This window comes from Melanaphis sacchari, unplaced genomic scaffold (assembly GCF_002803265.2).
Source record: "Melanaphis sacchari strain LSU unplaced genomic scaffold, SCAv2.0 Contig20_pilon_pilon, whole genome shotgun sequence".
NCBI classification, from domain to species: Eukaryota; Metazoa; Arthropoda; class Insecta; order Hemiptera; family Aphididae; genus Melanaphis; species Melanaphis sacchari.
The window spans coordinates 5,811,481-5,838,021 of NW_020271042.1; the positions used below are offsets into that span (position 1 = coordinate 5,811,481).

General features: G+C 27.4%; 1 protein-coding gene across 1 annotated transcript in view; it reads left to right on the forward strand.

The window, feature by feature from the left end:
• Positions 1-26,541, forward strand: part of LOC112593774 (calpain-1 catalytic subunit-like) — an 87,522-nt gene that overhangs the window by 55,288 nt on the left and 5,693 nt on the right. The window contains exons 4-6 of the mRNA XM_025338317.1: positions 8,156-8,327; positions 15,632-15,930; positions 25,724-25,864. Of these exons, the coding sequence (XP_025194102.1) occupies positions 8,156-8,327; positions 15,632-15,930; positions 25,724-25,864 (612 nt within the window). The remainder of the gene's footprint in view (positions 1-8,155; positions 8,328-15,631; positions 15,931-25,723; positions 25,865-26,541) is intronic.

A 26,541-nucleotide genomic window follows, 5' to 3' on the forward strand; every position in this document is an offset into this window, starting at 1 on the left:
ATGATATTACAGTTTATTTATGTATTTTTGATTTTTATTTGGGATAACCATTATAACATACAAAAAGAATAATAATTATAACAAATTCGCCACAAACATAAAAAAATAAAACAAAAAATTCTTTACTATTTTATGGCCTTCCGCATTCCACCATATCAGTTTGGAAACATCTAAGGAGTTGGTGTTTTTTATTTTTAATAAATATTAATATTTCCGGTGTCTCGTTCGTTTCGAGGAATACAATTTTACAAATACTCTACAATAATATATTTTGGTATATTCAATGCGGGATCATACTCGTTGATTATCGCAATAAATGCATAATATTATAATGTACTTATTCCCACATTATTATACACACCACAATGCTGTTTTTTTGTAGAAATAACGGTACAGTAGGATATGTGTATAAATTTACTTAGGCATTTAGGCATATAAAAACTATGTACTTATGCGTATGAGATTTTTATGTATTTATTAAATTATTTCATTACGAATGCGTGCAGCTCGCGACATCCTGTGGTGCAGCTACAGTCGTCACGTATACAAAACGCTAATACACTTTGATTGCACGTCTAACCGAGTGCATAATGATAATGCAGCAGTGGTTGTTTGACACCCATATCCGTTTTAATGCTATCATCATTATATTATTATTGCATTAATGGTTAAATTGCATGTCATTATCATTATCACTATGCACGAAGTCTACACTCTACAGACAAAACCGCGATGTATTTGCGCCGGCTACTGTCACGTGCGGCAAACGCGTATTGTTGCGTTTGCGTTGCATAGTTCACTATCATACGATTATAGGAGATCTAAGTCAAATGATGAGAAATGTATGATACAATGAAATTATTATTTTTAATCTTTTGTATATTTAAATGGATTTCTTTAGTGTTTTTTTTTTTTTTTTTTTAATTGAATTAAAAAATATATAATGTTTAAACGGTAATCAAAATCATCATATCAGATTGATCTGATTTTTTTTTATACATTCATTCGTGTTGTGTTATTGTAAAAAATTATTTGAATTAAAATGAAATATATGAAGTCTGTATGGGTACATACTGTTTTGTATGTTGCATATTAGTTCATAATAAAATGTATATTAATATATTTTTTTTTATTATTACTAATATTAGTACACGCAATAAACGCCTAAACCTTTAATACATAAACAATTTCAATTTATGTATATAACAAACAATAAAAACATTTAGTGGTTTTTAAAATAATTTCGTTCTTCTTTAAATATTTGGCTATCATAGAATTTTGTTGATATTTTAATAAAAATAAATTAAACATTTCTCTTGAAAAATTTCTGTACAAACATTTTTCGACCCCCGAGACTATTCGTAACACTTCTCAACCCTTGCAAATATAACCCCGACTGAAATATACAATATAATAAAATCTGAAAATGCATTGTCCATTGCACAACAAGTGTTATCAATAAAACATTTTTTGTCGACTCATCCACAAACTTCGGACGAATAGGTATGAATAAGATGCTATGTACGACAAACGAAAGTACTGAATACACGTCCGCTTTTGCCTTTGTAACATGCAGTGTCTTGATCACTTTTACACTGCCGAGTAAATTCAAAATAAGCATGCTATGTCCGCGCATTCTGGCCCCCACCCGTCTATGCGCTGGCAGATTTTATTATTGTGCTTGTCATTATATATATTATTCTTTTAACACGCCGACGACGGAGACTTGCTTGCGCGCTCGCTCGTAGATCAAAACCGGACCTGTTTCCGCACTGCTAACTGTACATTTCGAGTAGTGGTCATCAGTGGTGGCGTTGCAGCTGTGCAGGAGATAACGGGAAACGCTTCCGCAGCGGTTATGTGAAGGACCGAAGAGTCTGTGTGCTCGCGCATGCATGTGTTATTATTTATTATATTTTATACTTTTATACATATAATAATAATTAATGTATATATAAATATACTCACTGCTGGAGAAGAGAAGGTGGACCGAGGCTGATTTTAACTGTTGACGACTTTGAGATACTTTCCTCGGTCGCAGATGATAGATCACGCGCGCCTGCGACCATTTCTATAAGCCGACATCGCGATAACGGTCAGGTCATTTTATATAAATCCGCTACTATATACATTCTATGCGCATGCAGTTTAAGAAATAATACAAAAACTATTTTTTTTAACCCCATACCTCTTTCGTGCACCACTTCAAAAGCGCTCATTGATTGTTCTGTCATCAAAAATTGTACACGGTATACTTTAAGTACCTATACTCGCATATACCAGGTGATTATTTTATCACGATTTACGAATTACCCATTATTCTGAAAAATTAAACGTTTTTGAAAATATTTCTCTTATACCATTTTGCTACTAATAAAAAAACAAAAATTGTCTAAAGAAATCATATTTTTTATCTTTATAATTTTTTAAGTTTATATTTTTTTGTACGAGTAAATTACATTTTTAATTTCAGTATATTATTCTTATTAATATTTTTATATGTAAAAATCAAATTTTTGTTCAGTTTATGAGATACAGGTATTTTAAATCTCAATTAATGGAGTGGTATGATGTAGGAAAATACTCCCAAAATCTAAGTCCACTAATTCATTTATTTGAACTTTGTATACAAATAACTCATAACTACTCGTTCGAAATTTGATTTTTACGTATAAAAATATTAATAAGAATAATATACTGTTAAAAAATTAATAATATCAATTTAATAATTATTTAAATAATGAATAATTTGTGATAAAAAAACCACACTATGTATATTGTATAAGTTTTATGTAAATTCTTATAGAGATTATAATATGAAGGTATCAATGATACCACGAGTAATTTTATTTGGCAGATATTATCGAAAGCTGTTGTTCTCAATCTCGCATTTCCAAATTGATAATCTCTGTTTCTAGTGCTAATATTACTATATCAAATAATTTTTAACGACGTTAACTAAAATACTATTTATTTTTGTTATTGTCATGATTTATTTTTTATTAAAGAAAACTGTGATCCATTTGATTGGCTTTTAACGAACCTTAAATGTCGACCACGATCATTATAGCTTCGTGCATCAGAAATAATAATTGGGTATCACCTATGTTAAATATTTGTGTACGATAATACATAAGTGCGCCAGTGCGTGTGTTTAATAACATGTTTAATATTTTAGTGTGACGTATATAATATACCTTATTATATTATAAATATTTTTAATATTTATATCATATTTATACCCGAACAAGTCGAAAATCCGTGTTTAGCATCCTGTGCCTGCAGTATAGAATACCGCCAATTTGTATTGCTACGGTCTTAGTTATTACGTATTAGGAAGGTATGCTGTCCGTGTATATTATTATTATACATGTCTTATAAACTGCGAGTAAATTTTTTGAGTACAATACATTTCTAATCCAACGTTAATGATTTGAAAAATGGGCCAAAGTGATTTATCTTATTTTATGAGTTTATAAATTCGATTTCTTCATATTTTTTTATATTTTCACCGCTATGATATGTTATTAACTTTATGCATCTAAAGTACATCGTACATATTATCGTGGTAAACGGATATATACTATATACTATTTATTGTTATTTATAGTTACTTATAAATACTATAACGTGGTTTAAGATAAATAACAGTGACAACAAACATGACTGTATAGGTAGTTTGTTTTATCAATGTACATAATATTCTGTCATATTTAATAAAATAAGTTTCGAAAAATATTAACATATTATTTATTTTAACATATGCCCTTAGTTAAGTCAATCTTTTTAACTGTACATATATCAAGGTAGTGAAATTATTAAGGATCGTAAATTCATGAAAATACAAAATATGGAAATCTATTTAATTATTCATTCATTAAATAAACCTATAATGTACACTTTGTATAGTTATTATAATACAATTAATTACCTATTGTGAATTGCTTAAACTTACCGATGTTGTGTTTTATGAACATAAATATAACAATATATAACATTTTATTTTTATTTTTTATAAATAATGCTATCAGATTGATAGTAATAATAATTATAATAATTAATTAATTTTAAGTTACACGCAATTTTATTATGTCGACGTTTTATTTATTTATATCTAAATATGCTATTTTGCAAATAATTGATAAATTATTTTAAATTTAAATAAAAAATAAAAATGAACTTAATTAAATTGTATATAAATTTTAATGGGTGTTTTAAATATATATAAAAAACTACTTGATACAAATTTCAATATTATTTTTTATAATTTATTCGATACTTCGAGTATATAAAATAGATCGATGACAACATTATTTACTAATGACGTACGATGTTTTAAGTGTATTTAATTTGCATACAAACCATTTATTAACACATAAATTAATAATTCTTAGTCTCGAATAATACATTTATAGAAAATAATGTTATATAAAATATTGTTATATTTTTATTTATAGAATAATACCTATGAGTAAATATAGTTTAAATAATTTACAAAACCAAATTTATCTTATAATTATTACACTAAATGTACAATATAGGTATTTTCTATTTCAAAAAACTGATGTCCATATTATATATTTTAGTTAAAATTAACAGTATGGATGAATTCATTACTAACTAGAAATTTATTTTATGAAAAGATTGATTTCAGTAAGTAAATGCGATATAATATATATTAAAATATTATACTCTTGATCGTATAAATAATTTATATTCGTCTCACTATCAATACTAATGAATAATTTTATTTTAAATTCAACGTTTATTTTTATAATGTAATAGGTATACAAACTTTTAACTACTCACATGTGTTGAACTTATCATATTATTATTCATATATAATTAATTTACATTGAGTCACATTTTTAAAGGTAGCTATACTTAATAAACCAAATATGATCAGTCTATAAATTGTTTGGCTTTTACTGTATATTTGTGCAGTGTTTTAAGGGTCAAACTATTGACGTTAGATTATTCTTACAAAAACTATTTTGTTGTATGTACAATGTGTAACTGTACTCTTTTTGCATACATTGCAATATCTTTGTATTGTTAAAAAATGGAATGAATAATATTACAAAAGACTAAAGCAATCATCAATAATGTACGTATCTATACTCAAAAAGCTAAAATGTTACTATTTTATCGTTGAAATGTTTTAACAATATAGTAGATAGGTATAACGGCTGGAGGTATCTATTACAAGTGATGGTTTCACTAATGGAGCACGTTTATTCTCCAATGATGAAACTAATTTCTTTTATAATTTTACTAATATTTATTAGTTATTACTCAACCATTGGTTACATTAAAAGTCAAATTAATTAAAAATGTTTGTGCGTGCTACAAGTTTTTTTGTGTATTGAAAGTTAAATTAAGAATAATTTTACATATTCAAATATTAGTATATATTATTTACAATAAGTAAAGTAAACATGGTATGTAACCATTAGCTTACAACATACACAGTTAGTTATTTTTATAAATATTTCATCGATAAGTTAGCAGACAAAATAAACCGAAAATCAAAAATTAAGATGAAGGCATCGCAATAAAGTGTATATAGAATATGTACATATAATTTTACATAAAAATCATACGATAACTATAATGCAATTATTTATTTTTATTGCTAAGTTCGTATTTGTAACATAATACCTATTCATTTAAAAATTTGTTCTAAAGTTCGATTTGTTTAATATTTATTTGAATACGTTTGTAAAGAATGTAACATATAGGTACTCTGCATAGAAAATTATGGTTTTACACCATGAATTTAACACAAATGAACAGTTTATAAATTTGTTCTTACAGTATGTTTGGGGGATATTGACTAAGCTAATGAACAGAAATTCACTGAGTTAAGTGATTCTGTTCCAATCGAATAATTTTACATGTGTTCATATTCATTTTATAGTGAAGCTAAGTTCCCAACGATTTTCAGAAGAAAAAATTCACAGCGAAAAGAGATATCCAAAACACAAAACAAGTAGCAATTTAAATGGATCAACCAGAATAAAAATAAAAATAAGAGATGGGTGACTAGGTTAAAACTTTAGACAATTTACCGTTTTATTCAAAATCCATTTTTATTGCTTAATTTAATTAATTATGAAATGCATACATAGTATGCACGTTTAAAAATACTATGATTTTCCGGCATATTTGACATTTATTATAAATGTCATAAGATACTGTTGACTTGAATGCAACGAAATCGTGTGGTATTCCAATATGCAATATTAGGTATGTGATTGCTTTTCGTTCAAACAAAATTCAAAAAATATAGTCATTTCATATCGCATCGGTCATTTTGTGTTGGCCGTTTATGATGTTTATTGGATTTAAATTAGTTTTCCGAAAAATCTGTTTGTAATAAAATTATGCGGTTATGATGAATTTTTTCGTATAAAAACCTGTAAACCTATACAATCAATATAATTATACTATTATATTAACAGAGACGCCATTGCATTTCGTTTCACTCTTATTTAAATGTTAGTTTCTTTATTGCTCAGAAACTTCTGTGCGGATGAGAAACTGAGAACCATAATTTCTACCTCCGTTATGTTAGCCAAAATGCATGCGTTTAATGAAGATATAAGAATGCCGTTAAGTTGGGTTAGGTTATGTTTAACATCAACGGAACAACTACAATGCCGAGGTGTTCTTAGGTTAGAATATATATTATACATAAAAACTTCTCATCGGAAATGTCGGGAAATCGCCCTATGTAATCTTACACATGTTTACCAAACAATTACGTGCACGTACATAAAAGCTTACTAAATTTGTTTCGTGTTCGAACTGTGTTGAAACAGTATGCTATTAGGAAACACTACTACTGCTTAATATAAAAAATGCGCGAATTCCAACTGTTGACATATATTATAGTAATAATATGTATGTATAAAAACGACAATAGAGATACTGTTATTATAATATTATAGTACGTACGTATTGTTTTAATTTCGATGTGCGCACAATGCACTCGACCTACCTAATATTATTTTCTTTTTGCACGCGTAATCATAAAAACAATGATGCCTCTATGCCTTGAGGTATTAATATCAAGCGTAGGTACCAATACAGTACACAAATTATGCATGTGCATCCATTAAATAACATTATTTATATTTATAACAAATTATTTACGTCACACTTGTAGATTATAGGTACGCGTAATAAAACAATTAAAACGATTATACAAATAACTTATGGTTTTCCGGAAACCGGATATAGTGAAAATTTAAAATAATAATACCAGTGTATAAGTAGGTAGATACCGTAAGGTACCTATCATTTTGCGTTAAATATGTTTTACCGTTAAAATAATATATCTTAAATCACCATAATGTATTGGTAGATAGGTATAGTTTCCACTCGTAGTATCTGCCTAGCAGCCAATAACTTTTAATCGTCATTATTCATTACCATACGTTTATTGTCGTCGTATGACGTGTATTATTTTCGCTAAATGCATGACTGCGCAGAATTATTAATTATTATAAATATTGCGATACGTAAATACGTATACGATATTCCCGTTTTATCATACGTAGTTAAGACTTAACTTAAACAATTACTTGATACTAAGTGATATTATATGCAATGTGCATTTGTTTTGGAAACCTATTTTAAACCAGAAAATACATTATTAAACACAATCAATCACTACAACACGTGGTCAATCGCATCCATTTTAAGCTAATTTTATTTTTTGGTGATTCGTAGTTTTCAAAAAGTGTAATTATTACAATATTTTGACTAGTATAATATGTATATCTAGATAATATTTTTTAGACATATTTTTACTACACCCGTATTCATACGTTACCATCCTTGAGCAAAATTAAAATAAAATCTTAAAAGTCTTTACGTTACTAGTTTATTAGAAAATATAATTTTTTTTTTTTATAAAAAAACAAACTAATAAATTTTTGGTTTGAAATCCAGACATCAAGAATTAAATATTCGTGTCTATAAAAAAGTACCTAGCTAACTATATCCTGTTTGATACCTAAAGGTAAAGATATAAACAAATATACAATTGCGTAAAGCCTCAGTTTTTTATATTTACCCAAATCTCTCCAACCGAACTCGCAATTCTAATACAGTAATAATACAATGTACTGTGATCTGGTCGTTGCAGGGGTTATTGGACTGTGGAGAGGCCAAGACAGCAGCCCAACTATCACGCGGTGCGCCGCTCGTGCCGTGAACGAGGCGCCTTATTCGAGGATCCCGACTTTGCAGCCGGTCCCAAGTGTCTGTACAAGAACAAGAGACCAGCAGTTCAACCCATCGTATGGATGCGACCGCACGTGAGTGTATTAAATTATTACGAAATAAATTCGTTGTTTAAGACTTATAGCAGTATAAATGATTGTTAAATTATCCACTTATTATACTATTTTACCAGAAAAATGTATTTAATATTATTATTAGGTAACTAAAAACTGTAATACCAGTAAGTAGTCGTTTTATCTAAAACAGTTACTAGTGAAAAAATACAAATAATTTGTAGTTTATTGAATCAATAAAATGAAAAAAGTGTAGTTATTATTTTGAATAGAAATTAATAAAAGACATTTTTTTTTTTTAAATATATGATATCAAATAACTATTTATTAAAAAAAATATTCAAAATCCATAGCATGAAAAATTTTTTGATATACTATGATGAAGTTTTTTATTCAAGACTTGATAATACCTAGTAGATATGTAAATATATCTAATATTTATTAGCCATCTAAAATATTCTGAAAATTTAAACTATTTCATTTTTGACTATTTATCCATTAATACAAAAATAGAAAAATTAATTATTTTTTCACTTCATAAACGTAATGATTAACAAAATTTTTAAAATGTACACAATTAAATTTCATAATTAAATAATAATTTCATAATACTCATTCTTTAAAATGTAGATATTTGTTTATTAATCTGTTATTCAATCTATTATTCTACATCCATTATCCAATACAGTATTATTCAATGATGATTCGATATGACTTCTGAACTCTGGTAATGATATATATTATTAACTGCCTGATTGACATCGGTTAAATATTGATGCCAAATATATCAAACATGTGTCCATGTGCACATGTGTCGTACGCATTGGTTAACTACATTAACAATAGTTTCTCATTTAAGCAATAGAACGTATTTCAATATCTTAATAATAGTTGTGCTATAAATTATCACTTGTTAATAAAAATATTAAATTATGACATAACATACTTAATAATACGAGTATGTACAAAATACAATTTAATACACGAAATGGAAAATTGAACATTTTCAAAAATAAAGTCCTGGTTAAAGAGTATAATATAATATCATCATCATCCCCATAAATAAGCTCGAAAACAGCATTTAACAGAAATTTTCCGAGAACGTAAATCTATAATCACGTTTGGCGCTTAAACATCAAAAAAATATTATTTCTATCATCATATCGTATCTGTTTTATGCCAATTAAACGTTTAACACGCTTGGTGTCATTTATATACAAAGCCCACCAACGTATACGATTTCGGAGAAATGTATATTTATGTTTGGTGATACGTATTTCATGCGAATTAAAATATAAAAAACCCAAAATCAAAATGTTTACTTTATTTAAAAAATCGACTGAAATATATCACACGTTGTCGTCATCACTTTTGAACACAGTGTGAGCATCGTATTTTTCATGTTTATCACTAATTATAAGTTAGTTTGTATATAATTAATTACTTCTTCTACGTATAAAAGTATATATATATATATATTTTTAATAATACTAATAACACGTACACGTACATTCAGAACAAGCATTTATGTGTTAATTATTAAATATAATTTATAATATAACTGCAGATTTTATGTTTTCTCACTTACGTTGTACACTTCTTTGAACTACCTAATTAATTGCAGCAAACCCGTTGAAAAACGAATAGCGTTCAATTTTTTTTTTCTTTATATTTTATATACGTTTTCATAACAGGTCAATACACCGTAATTCACTCGTTTTTTATTATTATTACTTTTTTGTTTAAACACGGTGTATGATTTTATTTTAACGAATACTTAACGCCCAGTAGACGTTACTAAGACGAGATGAATATGATACCTATAATGTATTATTATCCCTAACATAAATAATATTACAACAGAACTATATGAAAGTATTATTAGATCACGCGTATGGTAATGAATATTCGATTATTGATTTTAGATCTTCTTACAAAAAGTTAACCATTCAATGATATGGAAACAATTTTTTTACACGTTGTAAATATAATAAAATAAACTCAAGTCCATACTTTTTCATAAAATGAACTTTAAATTTTGAAATCATGTAATTTTATCGTACAACTATATTATTATATGAACTAATAAATAAAAAACTATTATTATTTCAATAAAATAATCTTTGTACGTTTTTTAATATTGTACATTGTTATACATTTAATTATACTACAATTACTTTTTTTTAATTCTATAATATTTTTTTTAGTTTTAAGCATTGCGATATAAGTATCTATGATTTTACAAAGACTTGTGTGTTTTTTTCTATTTCATCTTTATATTTTGATTTCGAGGGTATAGTTCTCAATTGTAAATTTTATCTAAGCCAATATGGTATTATTCTACATATTTTATAGTTTGACGCCTATGTAGTAATACATTCAATGATATTCCTACTTTGTTTAAGATTTAATATTATGTTGATTGTTTGACCATCTTCTTAAAATCTTTGTAAAATGTATGAACATCAGAAACCTGCCAATGGTGCATAATATTTTGTTATATTTCCAGTAGCCATATATACAAAGTCAATTCTACCAATCAAGATTTAAACTTCATTATTGTAAGTTTAGTCAAAAAAACTGACAGGAGTACACAGGACTATCTTTATCTGGTCAAAGTTATCAGTGTTTCGCGTATTTTATATATTTACATAACGACTGTGGTATATAATGTATATTACATATCGTTGTAAGTATACGGCCTATGGGAATACCGTTGATATAAATTTTAAATTCCTTATTATTTGTGACATAGAATCTATCAGTTTGCCGGCGGGGGTTATACGCCTATATAAGATATTACAATATAAATTATTGGTATTACTGTTGAGCATGGTGTCGTCACACGTCTTAGGGATCTCGTTTCGATTATTGTTTTGACGATAATATATTATAGTTATAATTCGTTATCCCATGCGTCACCTAGTTTACTGGTGGTGTACATTTGAAGGAAAACCTGGTGAGATTTCTTTATTATTAATTTATCTTTATTATAATTTCGCGTAGTATATTGCATAAAAGCATAGTGTAAGAAATGTGGAAAAGAATAAACAACAGGCTATCTAATCTAGCTATTCGAAAAACAGAATAAGAGACGAAAACGCTTTCGCTGAATTCGTAATACCGTCGAAAAACGCTGTGAAATTGTAAATCATTCGGACATTATGGACATGAATTGTTGAAGATATGTGTGTGTGTGCTGTGTGGGTGAGAGTGATTTCGTCCATATCGTGAGATCTATTTTAATTATTAATATCCGTAGTAATATTTTGCAATAAAGTACGCGCACGGAGCTTTTGTGGTGACCGAATTATTTCGTCGCCGGAAAACCCGAAGACAGTCTGCAGGTGCACATGGGTCGTCTGTTTTCCGAATGGGAAAAACACGATGCAGACGCTTTACCTTTTTCGTATAACCGCGATTACAGACGATTGTAATTTAACAAAGGATAAACAATTTCATTCATAAAGCAATATGATTATTGAGGATACATTTTAACGTTACTCACCAGTTATCAAATTTTTATGCCCTATTAAATTAAGAAGCAACACTTCAAAACGCAATACCTATAACATTTCAAAATTGTGATAGATCGCCAATTTATGATCAAAGTATAAATATAAAAGATCAAGAAATATAAATAATTATAAGTAAACAAATTTTTATAAAAATAATTCAAATTAGATATATAAATTTAACAATATCATATAAAAATGCATCTATCTTTGAGTGGTTTTTAGAGGGCTCTTTATTGTTGTACTATCATCTTTATGATTATATACATATACATCACCTAAATAATGATTTTTATTCTTCGTGTTTTTTTCCGATCAGATCGATCGATACTATTATGAGGTTTTTATCGTTTTAAAGAAATTGTTTACAATATTTTCTCAAACTCGATAAATCGTTGGAGTTAACGATAGCCGTGCTCACGTTTATAATATTACGAGTACATTTATGCATATTATAATATTGTAATATGTACCTATATAATATTCGTGAGCATTGAGTCGGTGTGAACTTGAAATCCAAACATTACTATTAAATTATAAATGCGTATAACATACATATATTTATTATGTTGAGATGTTTTATGTACACATTGAAATATTATGTTAACCTCACGTTAAGGTTAGGTTAATGTGTTAATGTGCCGATTGTAATTTTTATCGTCGCTGTTGAACACGATAATATTTTGTATACTATTACGCTAAAAGTATATTGGCGTTGTATGGATTAAAAAAAAATATGCTAGCTTAAGATGTGTCATGACAAGATGATTTTTTTTCTAATGTTAAATAGTTTTATTGTAGCGTTCACCATTAAATCATTTTGGATAGTCCTAAGCGGTGGTTGAAAGTAGCGCGCTACTTTTTTTTTTGCTTGATGTAGTCGGTATACTGTACAGTGGTTTTTTGTTGGTATAGTAGCGTTTAGCAAGTGCAACATTACAATATTCTAGTGTCAATAATGAAATTTTCTCTTCTTTAGATTCGTCCAAAATTTAAAAATTGTTTGCATTTTCTAACAAAACACTGAAATTAGAATCCTTCACTACTGTAATCATATAAATATAATAGGTAATATATTAGGTACATTTTTTGTGAATAGTGTCAGATTTAACAGGTAATAAATGCCTGTTGGTTTTATTTTTCTTACTAAAAAAATTGGTGTACTTACCTATTGTAATATTATGTAGCGTTCTGCATTTGCATAAGATGATTGATGATGATTTATTGATTTTTGTGAACTTTTTTATATAGCAGTTAGTGATCTACATTATATGAGCCCAGTGAATTTTAATCATTGATTTTGAGTGTTTTGACGAACGATATAGACCACAGAAATCGAATTGCAATCTGACACTTATTTAATAGTAATTATTACTACCGCCACTGTGCAAGATAAATTGAGCAACATATACATGATGCACATTGTACGTGGTATAGATAATTATTATATTTTGAATATAATCTGCACTCTCTAAAAACATTTACGTATGATCTCGTATATTATATTTTATAACAATTAGGATGTATCTACGTAAATAGTATTAATACTCAATATCGTATTATAATACTAATTATCTTTGGATTTCACAAATAACTACACATTCAAATTGCATATGTACAATAAAAACTCGTAATACTTCTAAATGCATCAAGGTAATAAATATATATACACATTAAATGTATTACCTATAAAGTTTTATAACGGGATTAAAATTATGATCATTCTTTAATAACAGATTTAGTTACATTTTTATTACAAGAATAAAATATTAATTATATATTGAATAAATCATCATTCATCATTGTATTAAATTGACTAGATTGTCGAGATCTGATTAAAATTTAAATTTGTTTAACATATACAATATATAATTATGCACAAAAAAAAAAAATGACGGATGTAGGTATCGAATTTTTTTAGCAATACAAAACTTCTATCAAATTTTAAATTACAGTTATTGAATATAGTTTATGACAAATACATTATTAACATGATAATTGTACGTTTTGTCATGTACAAGATTTTTATTTAATAATTAAGCTTTTTTTAATATTTTTTAGTTTTTAGTATTTGATTGAACGTTATTTATAATTTTGTATAGTAATACTTAAGTATACTTAAATATATAATTGGACTAATAATTTAACACGTTATACTATAAATACTAATATAAATGATAACAGAAATCTAACAAGATTTATTTCTATTTATTTTTGATGTGTTAACTTACAATTATTATCGTTATTAAAAGTAAATTCAATTCAATTCAACTTTATAGTAGGTCGGATTAACTACATTCACACATTAATCATTGCAAATTTTTTGAAAGCCATATTTATAATATACGCATTTTATGTGTAACCAGATGATCTACAATCGCTTAACATAACACAAGTAGATAGCTGCAAATACATTTCAGTCATTTTAAATAGTATGTGTTGAACTGCTTGCGATGTTTCGATTTAAAGTAAAATATTTGGTTGTCTCGGTAATAATAATATATTATACAGATGTACTTAATACTTTTTATGATAGGAGATATGTATTTTAAATTAACGCTTGATCAATATTACATTTTACTTTTTGAGCTAGTGATTTTTTTTTTCTTCTATGGTCATAAATCATGGTGGACTCATTTTTTTATTTATATATATTTGTGCTGGTCGACCGTAAACGTTGACGAGCGTTATTATCTAGTATAATATATAGGTAGGTACCGTGTATTTCTTATGTGCGCGTGTGTGCATGTGTGTATTTGCGGTGGTCATTAGTGCGTGTTGCTATTTGAAAGATGACTTTTTATGGAACCGCATAATTAGTTCCGAGTGATTACAGCACCGACCACCATATACTGTACAAGTATACCGCATGGTATTTTGTCGCGTGATTCTAACTCGAAATTATAACTTTTTTTGTATCAACTCAACCTAATTTCAAACGTTATTTTATTCTTTTTTTATGCTTATAAAATATTGAACCACTCTAATGTTACTTTAAAAATAATATATTAAATTAATTCCATTATACAGTTTATCACTATACACTCAAATCGTATACTTGAAAAATGTCAGTTCGATTACAGCTGTTATTGTACATACCTAAGTGAAATCAAATTTAATCGAGTCATAGAAATATTAAATTCAGATGGAATAAACATCCATCATAAATTTAAGATATAAAAATATTTGTAAAATGATTATACACGACAAGTTGTACTCAATTGTTGTGAAATATTGTTCAGGTATTTTTTATCCAATAAACAGATGCAGATACGTGTGTAGGATGCGGAAATAATAGAAAGTTATTGTTCAAATAGTTTGTCGAGCCTATACAATATACATAATATTATATAACATAACGTTACAATTACTGTTATTGTTATTGTTTAATTAAATATTTCTAAAAGCTATGCTAATTAATTTATTAAATTATGTAGGTATGTAAAATAATTATAGCTGTTCAAAAATTGTAAATTAATTATTTAAAAACCATAAGTCATTTTAGGTACAGAATACAGAAAATAAAAGCTGTAATATGTGACTATTTTTATAATAATAAACTCTTTAATAAATTACTAAATACAAAGAAACCCAACTTTGGTTTTTTTCATTGTTATCAATAACTAAAAAAATATTAAAAATCAGATTAAATTATTTGATTTTTGTAGTATTGCATATTTTGCTGCATAATATAGTATTATTGATTGTGTATACTTCAAAATGTTTAAATATATATTTATAATTGTTTTTATCAATGCGGGTCATGTATACATAGCATATAATATAACCGCGAATATTAATTTTTTTCAGGAAATGTGTCAGAGACCCAAGTTTATGGTGGATTCGACGCGGTTGGTGTCTCAGGGAAATGGAGTTGTGTCAACTGGTGCGGGCGGCGGTAGCAGTGGAGTAAGTGCTGGTGGTGAACCGATTCGCAACGGTACTATCGGCGGGGGCGGTGGACGATGTGGCGTTGAGCCAGGTGAACTCGGTGACCACAGCTTTTTAGCTGCCGTTTCGTCGCTGACACTTACGCCGAAGTTCCTCGACAGGGTCGTACCCCTTGATCAATCGTTCGACCCCACCACGTCCTATTGTGGGCTATTCAGGTACTGTGAACACATACACACAATATTAAAACATATTATGAATCATTTTTACGGTAAAAGTGTGTCCATAACATACTGAAATTAACTTCACAATATTATATTTTTTTGTATCAACATTTTGAAAATGAATTTTAACAAAATTGACTTTACATGATACAAATGTTATAATGAGCCCTGGTGATAGAAATATAGGCCATAACCTAAATGCATTGATATACACTAAGTGGATGTAATGCATAAATTATATCCGTTATGCTGGTGTTATAATATTGTAAATTGCTTCAATGATATTTTATACCATTTTTCGTAGGAAAGTAATAAATAAAATAATGAATAAATTTGTCTTTAGTTGCACAGATCTTAGAAGGATAATGCATTAAATGCATTGCATTTAGATGTTCTTTATACCTTTTTGAGAAAGTAATCAGTAATAATAAATAGTAATATCAACATTCTAATTATTATCTAATTTATTATAATTTTAATATGAATATATATAATGTTACACTTCGTTACTGTTGCCTAAAATTGTAAATAACTGAATAGTAAATTTTAAATAAAAACGTTTCAATGAATCAAATGTATTATACATAGTAAGGGATGAATAATAGTGTTTAAATGTACGTTCAAATATTCCACAGCAGTTTATTAAAATAAAATCTTATATAATAATTTAATCTATATTATCCTATATAATAACAGTCAATAAGTTAATTGAGCATTAATCGCTAACATGTAAATGCACTATGTGGTGATGTTTGTACTGCTTTAAAGTGATTATGTATTACACTAATCGAAGTTTATAGACTGTAAAGACGTTTTGGATAAATAATAAAGTGATCGAAGTATATTTTTGGTTGTAGGAAATTCGTTTAAGGGAGGTGGGGGGAAAACAGCATGCAGGCGTTTTCGTCGTTGTGTAGAGGCGGCGTGTTTATTGTGTAGCTGTTATATTAAATTTAAAAGCTATAAATCATCTTAGTCGGTATTTGGAAAACGATTTTTGAGTAGAACTCATTTACTAATCATGTTTTGTATTAAAAATGTTATTAACGACTATATTATGATGTGAGTGTATAGAACTCTACTCCTAGATTTCTAGTTTTATTTAAGTGGTAGTCATTTTATGGTTTCATTGTATTAATTATTGTTAGTCGAAAATTTTAATGTCTCAACTCTCGATCTATTTATTAAATGAATTTAAATCTATTATTTTTTTCATTTTTTGTTTAAGCTTGTGATGTAAACGATGTTAACAGTTATTATACCACCTGATACTATAGAACGTATACTTGTTGTTATTATTTACGCTATACCAATAATTTAAGTATGATTTCATTTAAAAACACTTTTTTTTAAACCACATATAATTTTTATCAAAAAAACTTGATGATATAAATGTACAAATATCATTTTTTTTTATTTTAATACGATATAACAATATAATACATATATAAAGTTTATATTATGTATATCGCTGTTGATTTAAAAATATAAACAATTTTATTTAATTCATAATAGTATTTAATTCAATACAAATGTTATAATTTTTTTTTCATTAATTTATTATTATTCGCCTATAATCAAAAATCACAATTTATTTATGCATAACCATAATATTTATTTCTCTAGATTATATTATCATTACTCAGCCATTATATAATTATTTGATAGAACATAACCGCCGAGGACAAAACTAATTAGTTAAATAATAATAATTATATGAAAAATGTATACCTAACCTAACTTATTTGTAATGGTACTAATTATGTAGTATCTAAATAAAATAAAACTATTTATTTTTTTTTACCAAACTTATCAAAGTGTTATATAATGTTTTTAAAACGACCTTTGAATTTATTTTTTACATTAGTTAAACCTGCACCAGAATTTGATATTACATCAATAGAAAGAAAATATTTTATTTTTTTATACATATTAACAATGGATCACCACCATCACTATAAATTCTGTATTTATGTACCTACTGTAAAATCTGCTTATATTAGTTCACCTACTTGATGGATACGTTAATTTTATATTGATTTTGATACTGATTGAGTAATTTTAATATTTACCGTGAGACTTTAACGACAGTGGTCATGTAAGTAAAATAAAATAAAATTTAGAAATTAATTGGTAATTTAAGATCACACATAATGCAATACTTGGATAAATCCTTTGTAGTTCGTACAAAACATACGTATGTGAAAAATACTCCGATATCGTCTAAAAAATTTTAATTTGTATTCAAATCATTTTTGAATAATCGTATAAGCCTCGACTTACGCTCCAATAACACATATTATAATGTCTTTCAATTTTTATTAAGTAATACACTAATTCCGGCCACATCCGCTAAAAACGCTTAATTTATCCCTATAATACTATAATTTATTAACACTATTGATGTGGCAATTTTATTTATAAGTATTAATTCCATATTAAATGGTCTATACAAATAATTATATCAGTATGGTTTTAACAAGTGCCAAGTAAACATGTAAGGATTGTCCAATTAAATTACTGGCATTGTAATTCAATTCAATGATCATTTTATATTATTGACTATTATATTATAATAGTAGTGAGTAGTCAAAAAACTAAGAAGTGTTCCAAATATTTTTCAAAATTTAATCACATTGTACAGAATGTATTCTTATCTATCGGTTATTGCTTAATTATTTTTAAGATTTAATTCCTAATAATTTTATTAAGTACTTATTATGAAGGGACATGGACTAATTGCACATAAAACAAAGTTTTTGTTTAAGGTCGGTGTACCAATTGCGCTTGTATTTAAATTTTCCTATCTTCAAATAAAAATATATTGTTGTTCAATCTAATTCCATCAACATTGGCATAAACAATTTACTCACAAAAATGCTTAAAAATTAAAAATTAATTTATTAATCAATTGATTACTAATTTAAGTGACTGTTTATAATATACTTTATAACAATATCAGGAATTTTATGAAACATTATTATTATATTTATATTTGATTTTACAAGTATGAATTTGACGAAAATAAGTTTTAATTATCTTTAGATATTTATCAACTTAATATTAATTTGTTGCACAATATATATAGGTACTGTATTATATAGGATAACACATTAATGATAGCCGTTATTTAGTATTAGTTTGAATTTTCAAGAAGTTTAAATGTGAATTATTATGTAACTGATATAACTTAAATTTGAATAATTGACTATATTTATTTATTTTTATTATATCGTGTATTTATACTCGCAAAACAATCGATGTGTGTATAAATTTATTGTATAATTATAAATAACTAATAAGTTTTCATAAAATATTTTAAAATGTTTTGAGCACAATTGGTCTATTGACCTAAAATGTATAGAATGCAATTGATCTATTGATCCTAAAATATTTAGAGCGCAATTGGTATATAAAACAGTAATTTTAAGCGCTATTGGTAAACTCCCATTTTGAAATATGATAATTTGACCACTCATACCCACAATGAAAATAAGACATTGGGGCGGACCTATCTCCTCATCATCGTGAATCCACTGAAGCAGTGTTAAAGTCTGAGCGTGGTTCTTTGTCATAATCGCGGGACTGAAAAAATTCAATATCATCCGTCGAACAATATAATATGTATATCATATTATGCATACGGCGTGTCATATTTTATTATACGACTTTACTTCTAGAGCCCTAACGGTATTCATCCGCGTCATTCCCACGGTAGGTGTGCTGCAAAAGCAAACGGATAGACTCGTGCGCTGTCGCCGTCGACATGTTCGTATTATATGTATAATTTAATATGACTCGACAGTGTGATGGCGTGGGTGTAAGTGAAATTCATGGAGAATAATATATTTGCATCATTCAGGGACCATCGCTTAAGGAAGTTAGTTATTCACAACATACGTATAAATAATTTATATTGTACTTGCGTTTATCTAATCATATTTATTATTTTTCCCTTGTATCGTCGGTTTGTATCATAAATTATATTATGAAGTGATATCATACGTTCGATCATTTAAATATCAATCATAATTTTTTTTTTTTTTAAACTTGGTTCTTTATTCAGCAATCTGTTACAAACAAATGGATAATAAGCTTAATTAATAACATTTATATATATATATGTGTGTATATTAAATAGTCATTGAAATGACGGAGTGAAGAAATTTCTCATTAGAGATACTTCGTCAAATAATAAAATTTAACCAGCAAAATTTCTCATGCTTGCACCCATATTCTGAGCTAGATGTGTACCATACGCGTAAAATAAAATGATAAAGAGAGAAAAATATGATTTATTGAGGCAAGAATAATTACCCCACTTGTAACATTTAACCTAACCACACGAAGTATAACAAATTTACGGACCCTGTTTAAAAATACGTATTTCAAACACCTTATTTAATTAAGTATTTCAAAAACTTAATTCACTTAATAGCCTAATGCCAAAACAATTAATATGTTTTCAATAATACTTAACTATTAAATTTTTACTTTTTTTTTAATTACTTTTATCAAAACTCTAAGATACCCCAAACGATAAATCGAGAGATATCCCTGTTTGGTTTGATAGTTCATCCTAGGTGATGTCTCAAAAATATTCCATAATTTGAAGATAAAGTATACCTACATAATATATACATATGTATGATGTATAATATATAATATGTGTATTGTATATATTGCAAAGTCTTTTCGTTATCCCTTTCTATTTCACTCGGTCGGTTACCGGTATTAATATAAAGCTATCGGATCGCTCCCGGTATACATATACCTGCCCAGAGTGCACGCCATACGCGCACGCACGATTTAATGATCATATAATGTACTTACAGTCATTGCGGCGGCAAAACGCCGTCGCTTTTGAACTTATACGCAATAAGAACGTACGACAATTTGTTTTTTTTTTTTTTTTTGTCATTTATAATATCGTATAAAATTATAAAACAATATTGTACTTTTATACCTGCAGTTATAAATTCATAATATTATTATCATCGTGATTATAATATTACTATAGAGCCGCTTGCGTGTCTCGCGCAGTAATGATTTATTTGCGGCCGCGGCGTTTGCACGTATGTGATACTATTATAATAGATATATTAAAGGCATGATGTCGGGATTGTCGTGAGAAACAGAAAAAACAGAAAACGAGTGGGAGGGTTGAGAGGAGGACGAGGGCGAAATGATAACAGATCTATATTATGATGCGTTGCATGTCGGAAGGTCGTACTCAATGCAAAACGCGTATAATAATGTGGCCAATGTGGGTACAGCAAACGTCATGATATTATTATTTCATTTTTACCTATTTTCTGTCCGTTATCGTTTTCTCGCTCAGTTCGGTCTCAGATTTATGTGTTATTCATTATTGCCGATGTTTGAGTTTGCAGAAGTACTATAACATACTACAAGTAAAGGTAGTGCTTTGACCATATACATTTTTTTTTTTTTTTTTTTAATAGAGTATAATATAAAACGAATATTTAACTATGACTTTTAAGATAAAAATTCATTATTTCAAAAATAAATAGAACTCGACAATTCTCGATGTGTATGTACTTTCTATCCAACCTATATTGTACGACTGCAAAAGTCAGATAATAATCTATGTTTAATTGTTAATAACAGAAAAATTACCCTTCTTACCCGATATAAAGACACAATTATTCGTTATACTGTATATTTCCGTCGTGAATGTCGTGATGTGACCCTTCGTAAATAAATGAATAGAAAGCATATTATATTTCATACGTCAAAATATCGTGGTACTGCACAATACCTAATGTACTTGAAAATGGTGATGGTAAAACTGTTTGATTGAGTGTTGAACAGACGTAAAGAAAAAATTCCTGTAATGACTATATTTTTTTCAGACTGATTGATTGACTTGCTAACCTTACTTAACTCAACCTATCCACTAGCGAATAACTTAAGTCATATGAACGACCACATTGATTTTTATTGTTTAAATTTACTTAAAAGTTTCATTTATATTTTTATCAATCCATATTTTAATAAACAGGGCACAGGCATTTCATTTTAACTATTTTTATTTTTATCTTCTCTTGTTACTTTGTGTACGTACATAGAATTTAAAATTATTATTATTATGTGTTCATAGTATTATAAAACTGAAAGGAAAATTACGATATCATCTTAAAATATTCTTAATAATTGTGAAATTTTTTCAAAATTTAAGTACAAAGTTTTTTAAACTAGTTAATCTACTCGTATTGTTGAGTAATTTTTTTATTCCTCTTGAAATTTCAGTGAACATTCAATTTACTATAAAACAAACTTTTTAATGCGCAATTTATGAAAATTTTAAATTATATTATTATAATAACAGTTGACCGTGTGATATTGTTGATTTGTATTCGACATAATTATATAGAAACAACAACGCCAAATTATATATCTTCACTGTAAAACTATTGTCTACTAAGCTATTGTGCTATTGCTATACCTAGCTACATTAATCATTATGTGATTTCGTAATATTTTACACTAATATCATTAAAAATTTGTTTTGTCTAAAATAAAATACTTATGATATAATTTGAATACTGACTATATAACTATACGGAGAAAAAGTTTAAAACTGAACTCTTGAAAAACGTTTGTTAAATCTCTTAGTAAGTATTAGAATACAAAGAGTGTTGAAAATATAATTTGTTTTTACTCAACATTTTATTATTTAAATATTATGTAACTGTACAAGAAAAACTAAACGTAAAAAATCTATCCCGTTTAGCAAGGTTTCGGAACGTCAGCGATGGTGGTGTAAAATAGCCGTCGGGTGATCCTGTCCAACAAGGCCACGGTCAAGGTCGTAATATATAAGCACGCGACTGCAACAATCCGGCAATTCCACTCTCAGCACATTAATATTGTATTACGATATGTCCTACCAACACTCGTCTCCCGACCGATTATTATTACGGATTCGCAAATAATTATTAACGAACTAGCAATTGAACGCGTACATTCACCCCAAATGCACTACTTCTGTCCTACATGATAACTGAGTTATATAAAAAAAAAAAAATATAGACACTGAAGTTGTGAGTGTTTTCCACTCTTCATATGGTTTATAAAAGTATGGCAATAAATCGCAGCGTTCAAAAAACCAAAAACTCAAAATATTATGTAGAAATATTGAGGTCAATAATTAATACATCAATTTAAAGTGTAATGCTAAATTTTTTACGACTAAGACTTTTTAATTATTTATTTATTTTTTACATGCTATATCTATAGTAAGGTTTACCTCTCTAATTCTATTTTCATTCAAAACAAATGCCGCTCGAAACTTATTGAACTTCTATTATACTACACCTCACTCCCTCCCACCTAACAAAATAAAATTGCCCTTAGAAATAAAAATTTCGATTTTCATTGTATTTATATATCGTAATAATGTCATCATAATGGTATAAATTATTCAAATTTAATTAGAATAAAATACCTAAAAATAAAGTTAAGATAAAACGGCTTAGAATTTTCATAAGTATTTGTGCCCGTCGCCATTACTGTCCCTAGCCAAAATTTCTGGTACCTGCGGTACCTTGCACCCAATTACAATAACAATAATCAAACATACTAAAACCAGCTCGCCGCAACACGCAACCTACACTTCTATTCGACGATTGTTTTAACGATAATACCAATAATCAATACCTATGTAATATATAATATACAGATACCATCGACCTAAACCAAGCAATTCTTCATTCTCCACCCACCAACCAACCTTCGATTATTATTGTATTTATACATCGTTTAAACCACTTTTTATAATCATAAACCTAGTTCCCGACGAACGTCGTCCAGGTAATAATACATACTTTCTTATATTTTTTTCTGAGTTTTTTCAATTAAAATAATAATAACAATAACTCGACCGCCCGGTAATAACATAAATAATAATTATTATCCAAGATGAATTTTGTTGTCTCACTTGTCTGACGGAAATCATCGTTGTTTCTTCGTCACGTCTTGTCTCGTCTTGTCTCATGATCACATCACACCGTGGAGAAGCTGCACATCTACCTAACTCAGCTGTACAGAGTGATTCTTTTATCGAAAAACTCTCGTAATTTTAAAATCTATAAACGTTTTTGAAAATATTGTTTTTGCATAATATCCAGTCGAAGTAAAACAATATATTTTTTTTAAATATTTTCAAAAGCATTTGTAGATTTTGAAATAATAAGTGTTATTTGGTAAAAGTATCACTCAGTAGTATAATCCACTCAGTTCATGGAATAAATTCTTTTCGATTTTAATGGAACAAACAATTTTTGTGAACTCTAGCTAGTCTTGACAAACAATGTACAGGGTTTTGTTTAGTATAAAGCAACCACTTTATATAACGCCAAAATGTCAGCTTATCACATGTTTTAAGTTAATACCTTGATCTCACCCTTATCTACAATGACTTGTAGAATATCGCACTAAAATGCTATAATGTAGGTTATGGGCTGGATCGTAGCACGTACGAAGTATCTGGATATACCTTTTCCAAATTTATTGACGCCACTTAAGTGGTCGACAGCCGTTTAAGTCACCACCGGCGCCTTGTTGAGTTATAGTAATTGTTTTAATGTATTTTTGTTATGTTGTTGAAAAAGAAATATATTCGAGTGACAATCAACTACCTATGATATTTTTTCGTGATTATAGAAGTGTCTATAGTTTAATCGGACTGCGGTAACTGTCGAGTAATAATGTATAGGTTTTTTGTGAACAAAATCTAATTTATATCGAATTTCAGTAATTTAGAGTAAATAATTATAATTTAATTAGATAAAAATGTTTGGATTTATTAATTTTGAAATTTCGTAGATGAGTATTTCTGAAACAATAAAACCAACATATATTATTTAACCGCATGCAGTGATTTATTTTAGCACTACAAAATGTTAGTATTTTGAATATTGCGCATTTAAATACAGTAATATCAGATAAACATGAAAAGGACCAGGCCCTCTAAAGACACACGAAGAATAGTTTAAATAATAATTTATATAATAATATATTAATAAATATGATCTTTGTATAGCAGTAATAATAATAATATCTAATAGTATGTTCTTAGTCTGTTTGATGGTTTTTTTATTTTTGTGGATATTATACTAATATTTTATCATCATTTTTAACTTGTATAACACAAAAAAAAATAAATATGTAAAACTATAAAACCATAAACATACGTTTTTATTGGACACAGCGATTATTAATTATTTGGTAATTTCAAACACCGTTCCATTTAAGAGGACGCTACACAATATGCATTTAGCTATTATAGTTCTATACGTATGAGGTATAACATAAAACCCACGTTCGTAAGTCAAAAAAAAATCTTTCTAATTCAAGTAATTCTGTTTCAAATGAAAGTAAACAAATTATAATTTCATCAACTTTTGTCACCTTTAAGATATTTTTGGAATCAAATGCTGCAATATTAATTATATGATATTAAATTATTTAGAATTTTGCTTTTCAGAAAGTTACTTGGGTATATTTAAAACACTCGCACTTTAGTTAAACATCATCAATTTTCTATTACATTAAACATTTTATCTAAAAAGCCAAAAACAAAAATCTTTCTTGGATCATACGTATTATAGATAATATAAACACTGATATTACAATACAATTGGTGCGTAATCGCATAACATTAAAAATTTATTTGACGTTAAACGACACGCAATTTATTTTTCGACTTCACGGCTGCACATGCTTGTCAATTTGTAACAAACTTTTTTTCTGTCTTCTGCAGGTTTCGTTTTTGGTATTTCGGCGAGTGGAAAGAAGTGTTGATTGATGACAAGCTGCCCACATATAGGGGACGATTGGTTTACATGCGTTCTGCCAATCCCACCGAATTCTGGGCTGCATTATTGGAAAAAGCATACGCAAAGTAAGTAAAATAACTAGTATGTAACATACAATTTACTATTATCGATGATGTTGAGTTTTAAACGTCTTGACAGTGATGCACATGCGAGGGTAGATGTAACATTAATAGTGTATAATTAAATATTTTTCACGAAACTAAAATTCATCAAATACGTTTTTTATTTTTAATAAAAGTTTTCTAATATATAATGAATATTTGAGTTAAGTATCTGCAGAGGAACCTGCATTCCAAGTATAAAAAAATATCCAATAAATTAAAAGCTATGTAATGCAAAATTCTGAACTTATAAATTATAATGGAGGACAAAATTGGCTATATTTTTTCTGCTACTTTATTTATTTTGATTTAAAATTTAACTTTATCAATAAAATACTTGAATTATTATATTAAACAATAATAGAATGGTTAAAAAAAACAATGAATTTTCTATATATTTTAATAATTAAATTATTAAGTTGATAAATTAATATGTTGATGGCTTGTATTTTTCTTCGTACTGGTAATAATATATTATAATATAATATTAGGTAACAATTATTTAAAAAAAAATTATTATTTTGCGATTAAATATCGAAAGCTTTTTTTAATTACAAAAATTAACAACTTATGAGAAGCTTTGTATTAAATTTACATTCATTTCTAACCAGTGAATAATGTAATTTAAATCGACATTTATT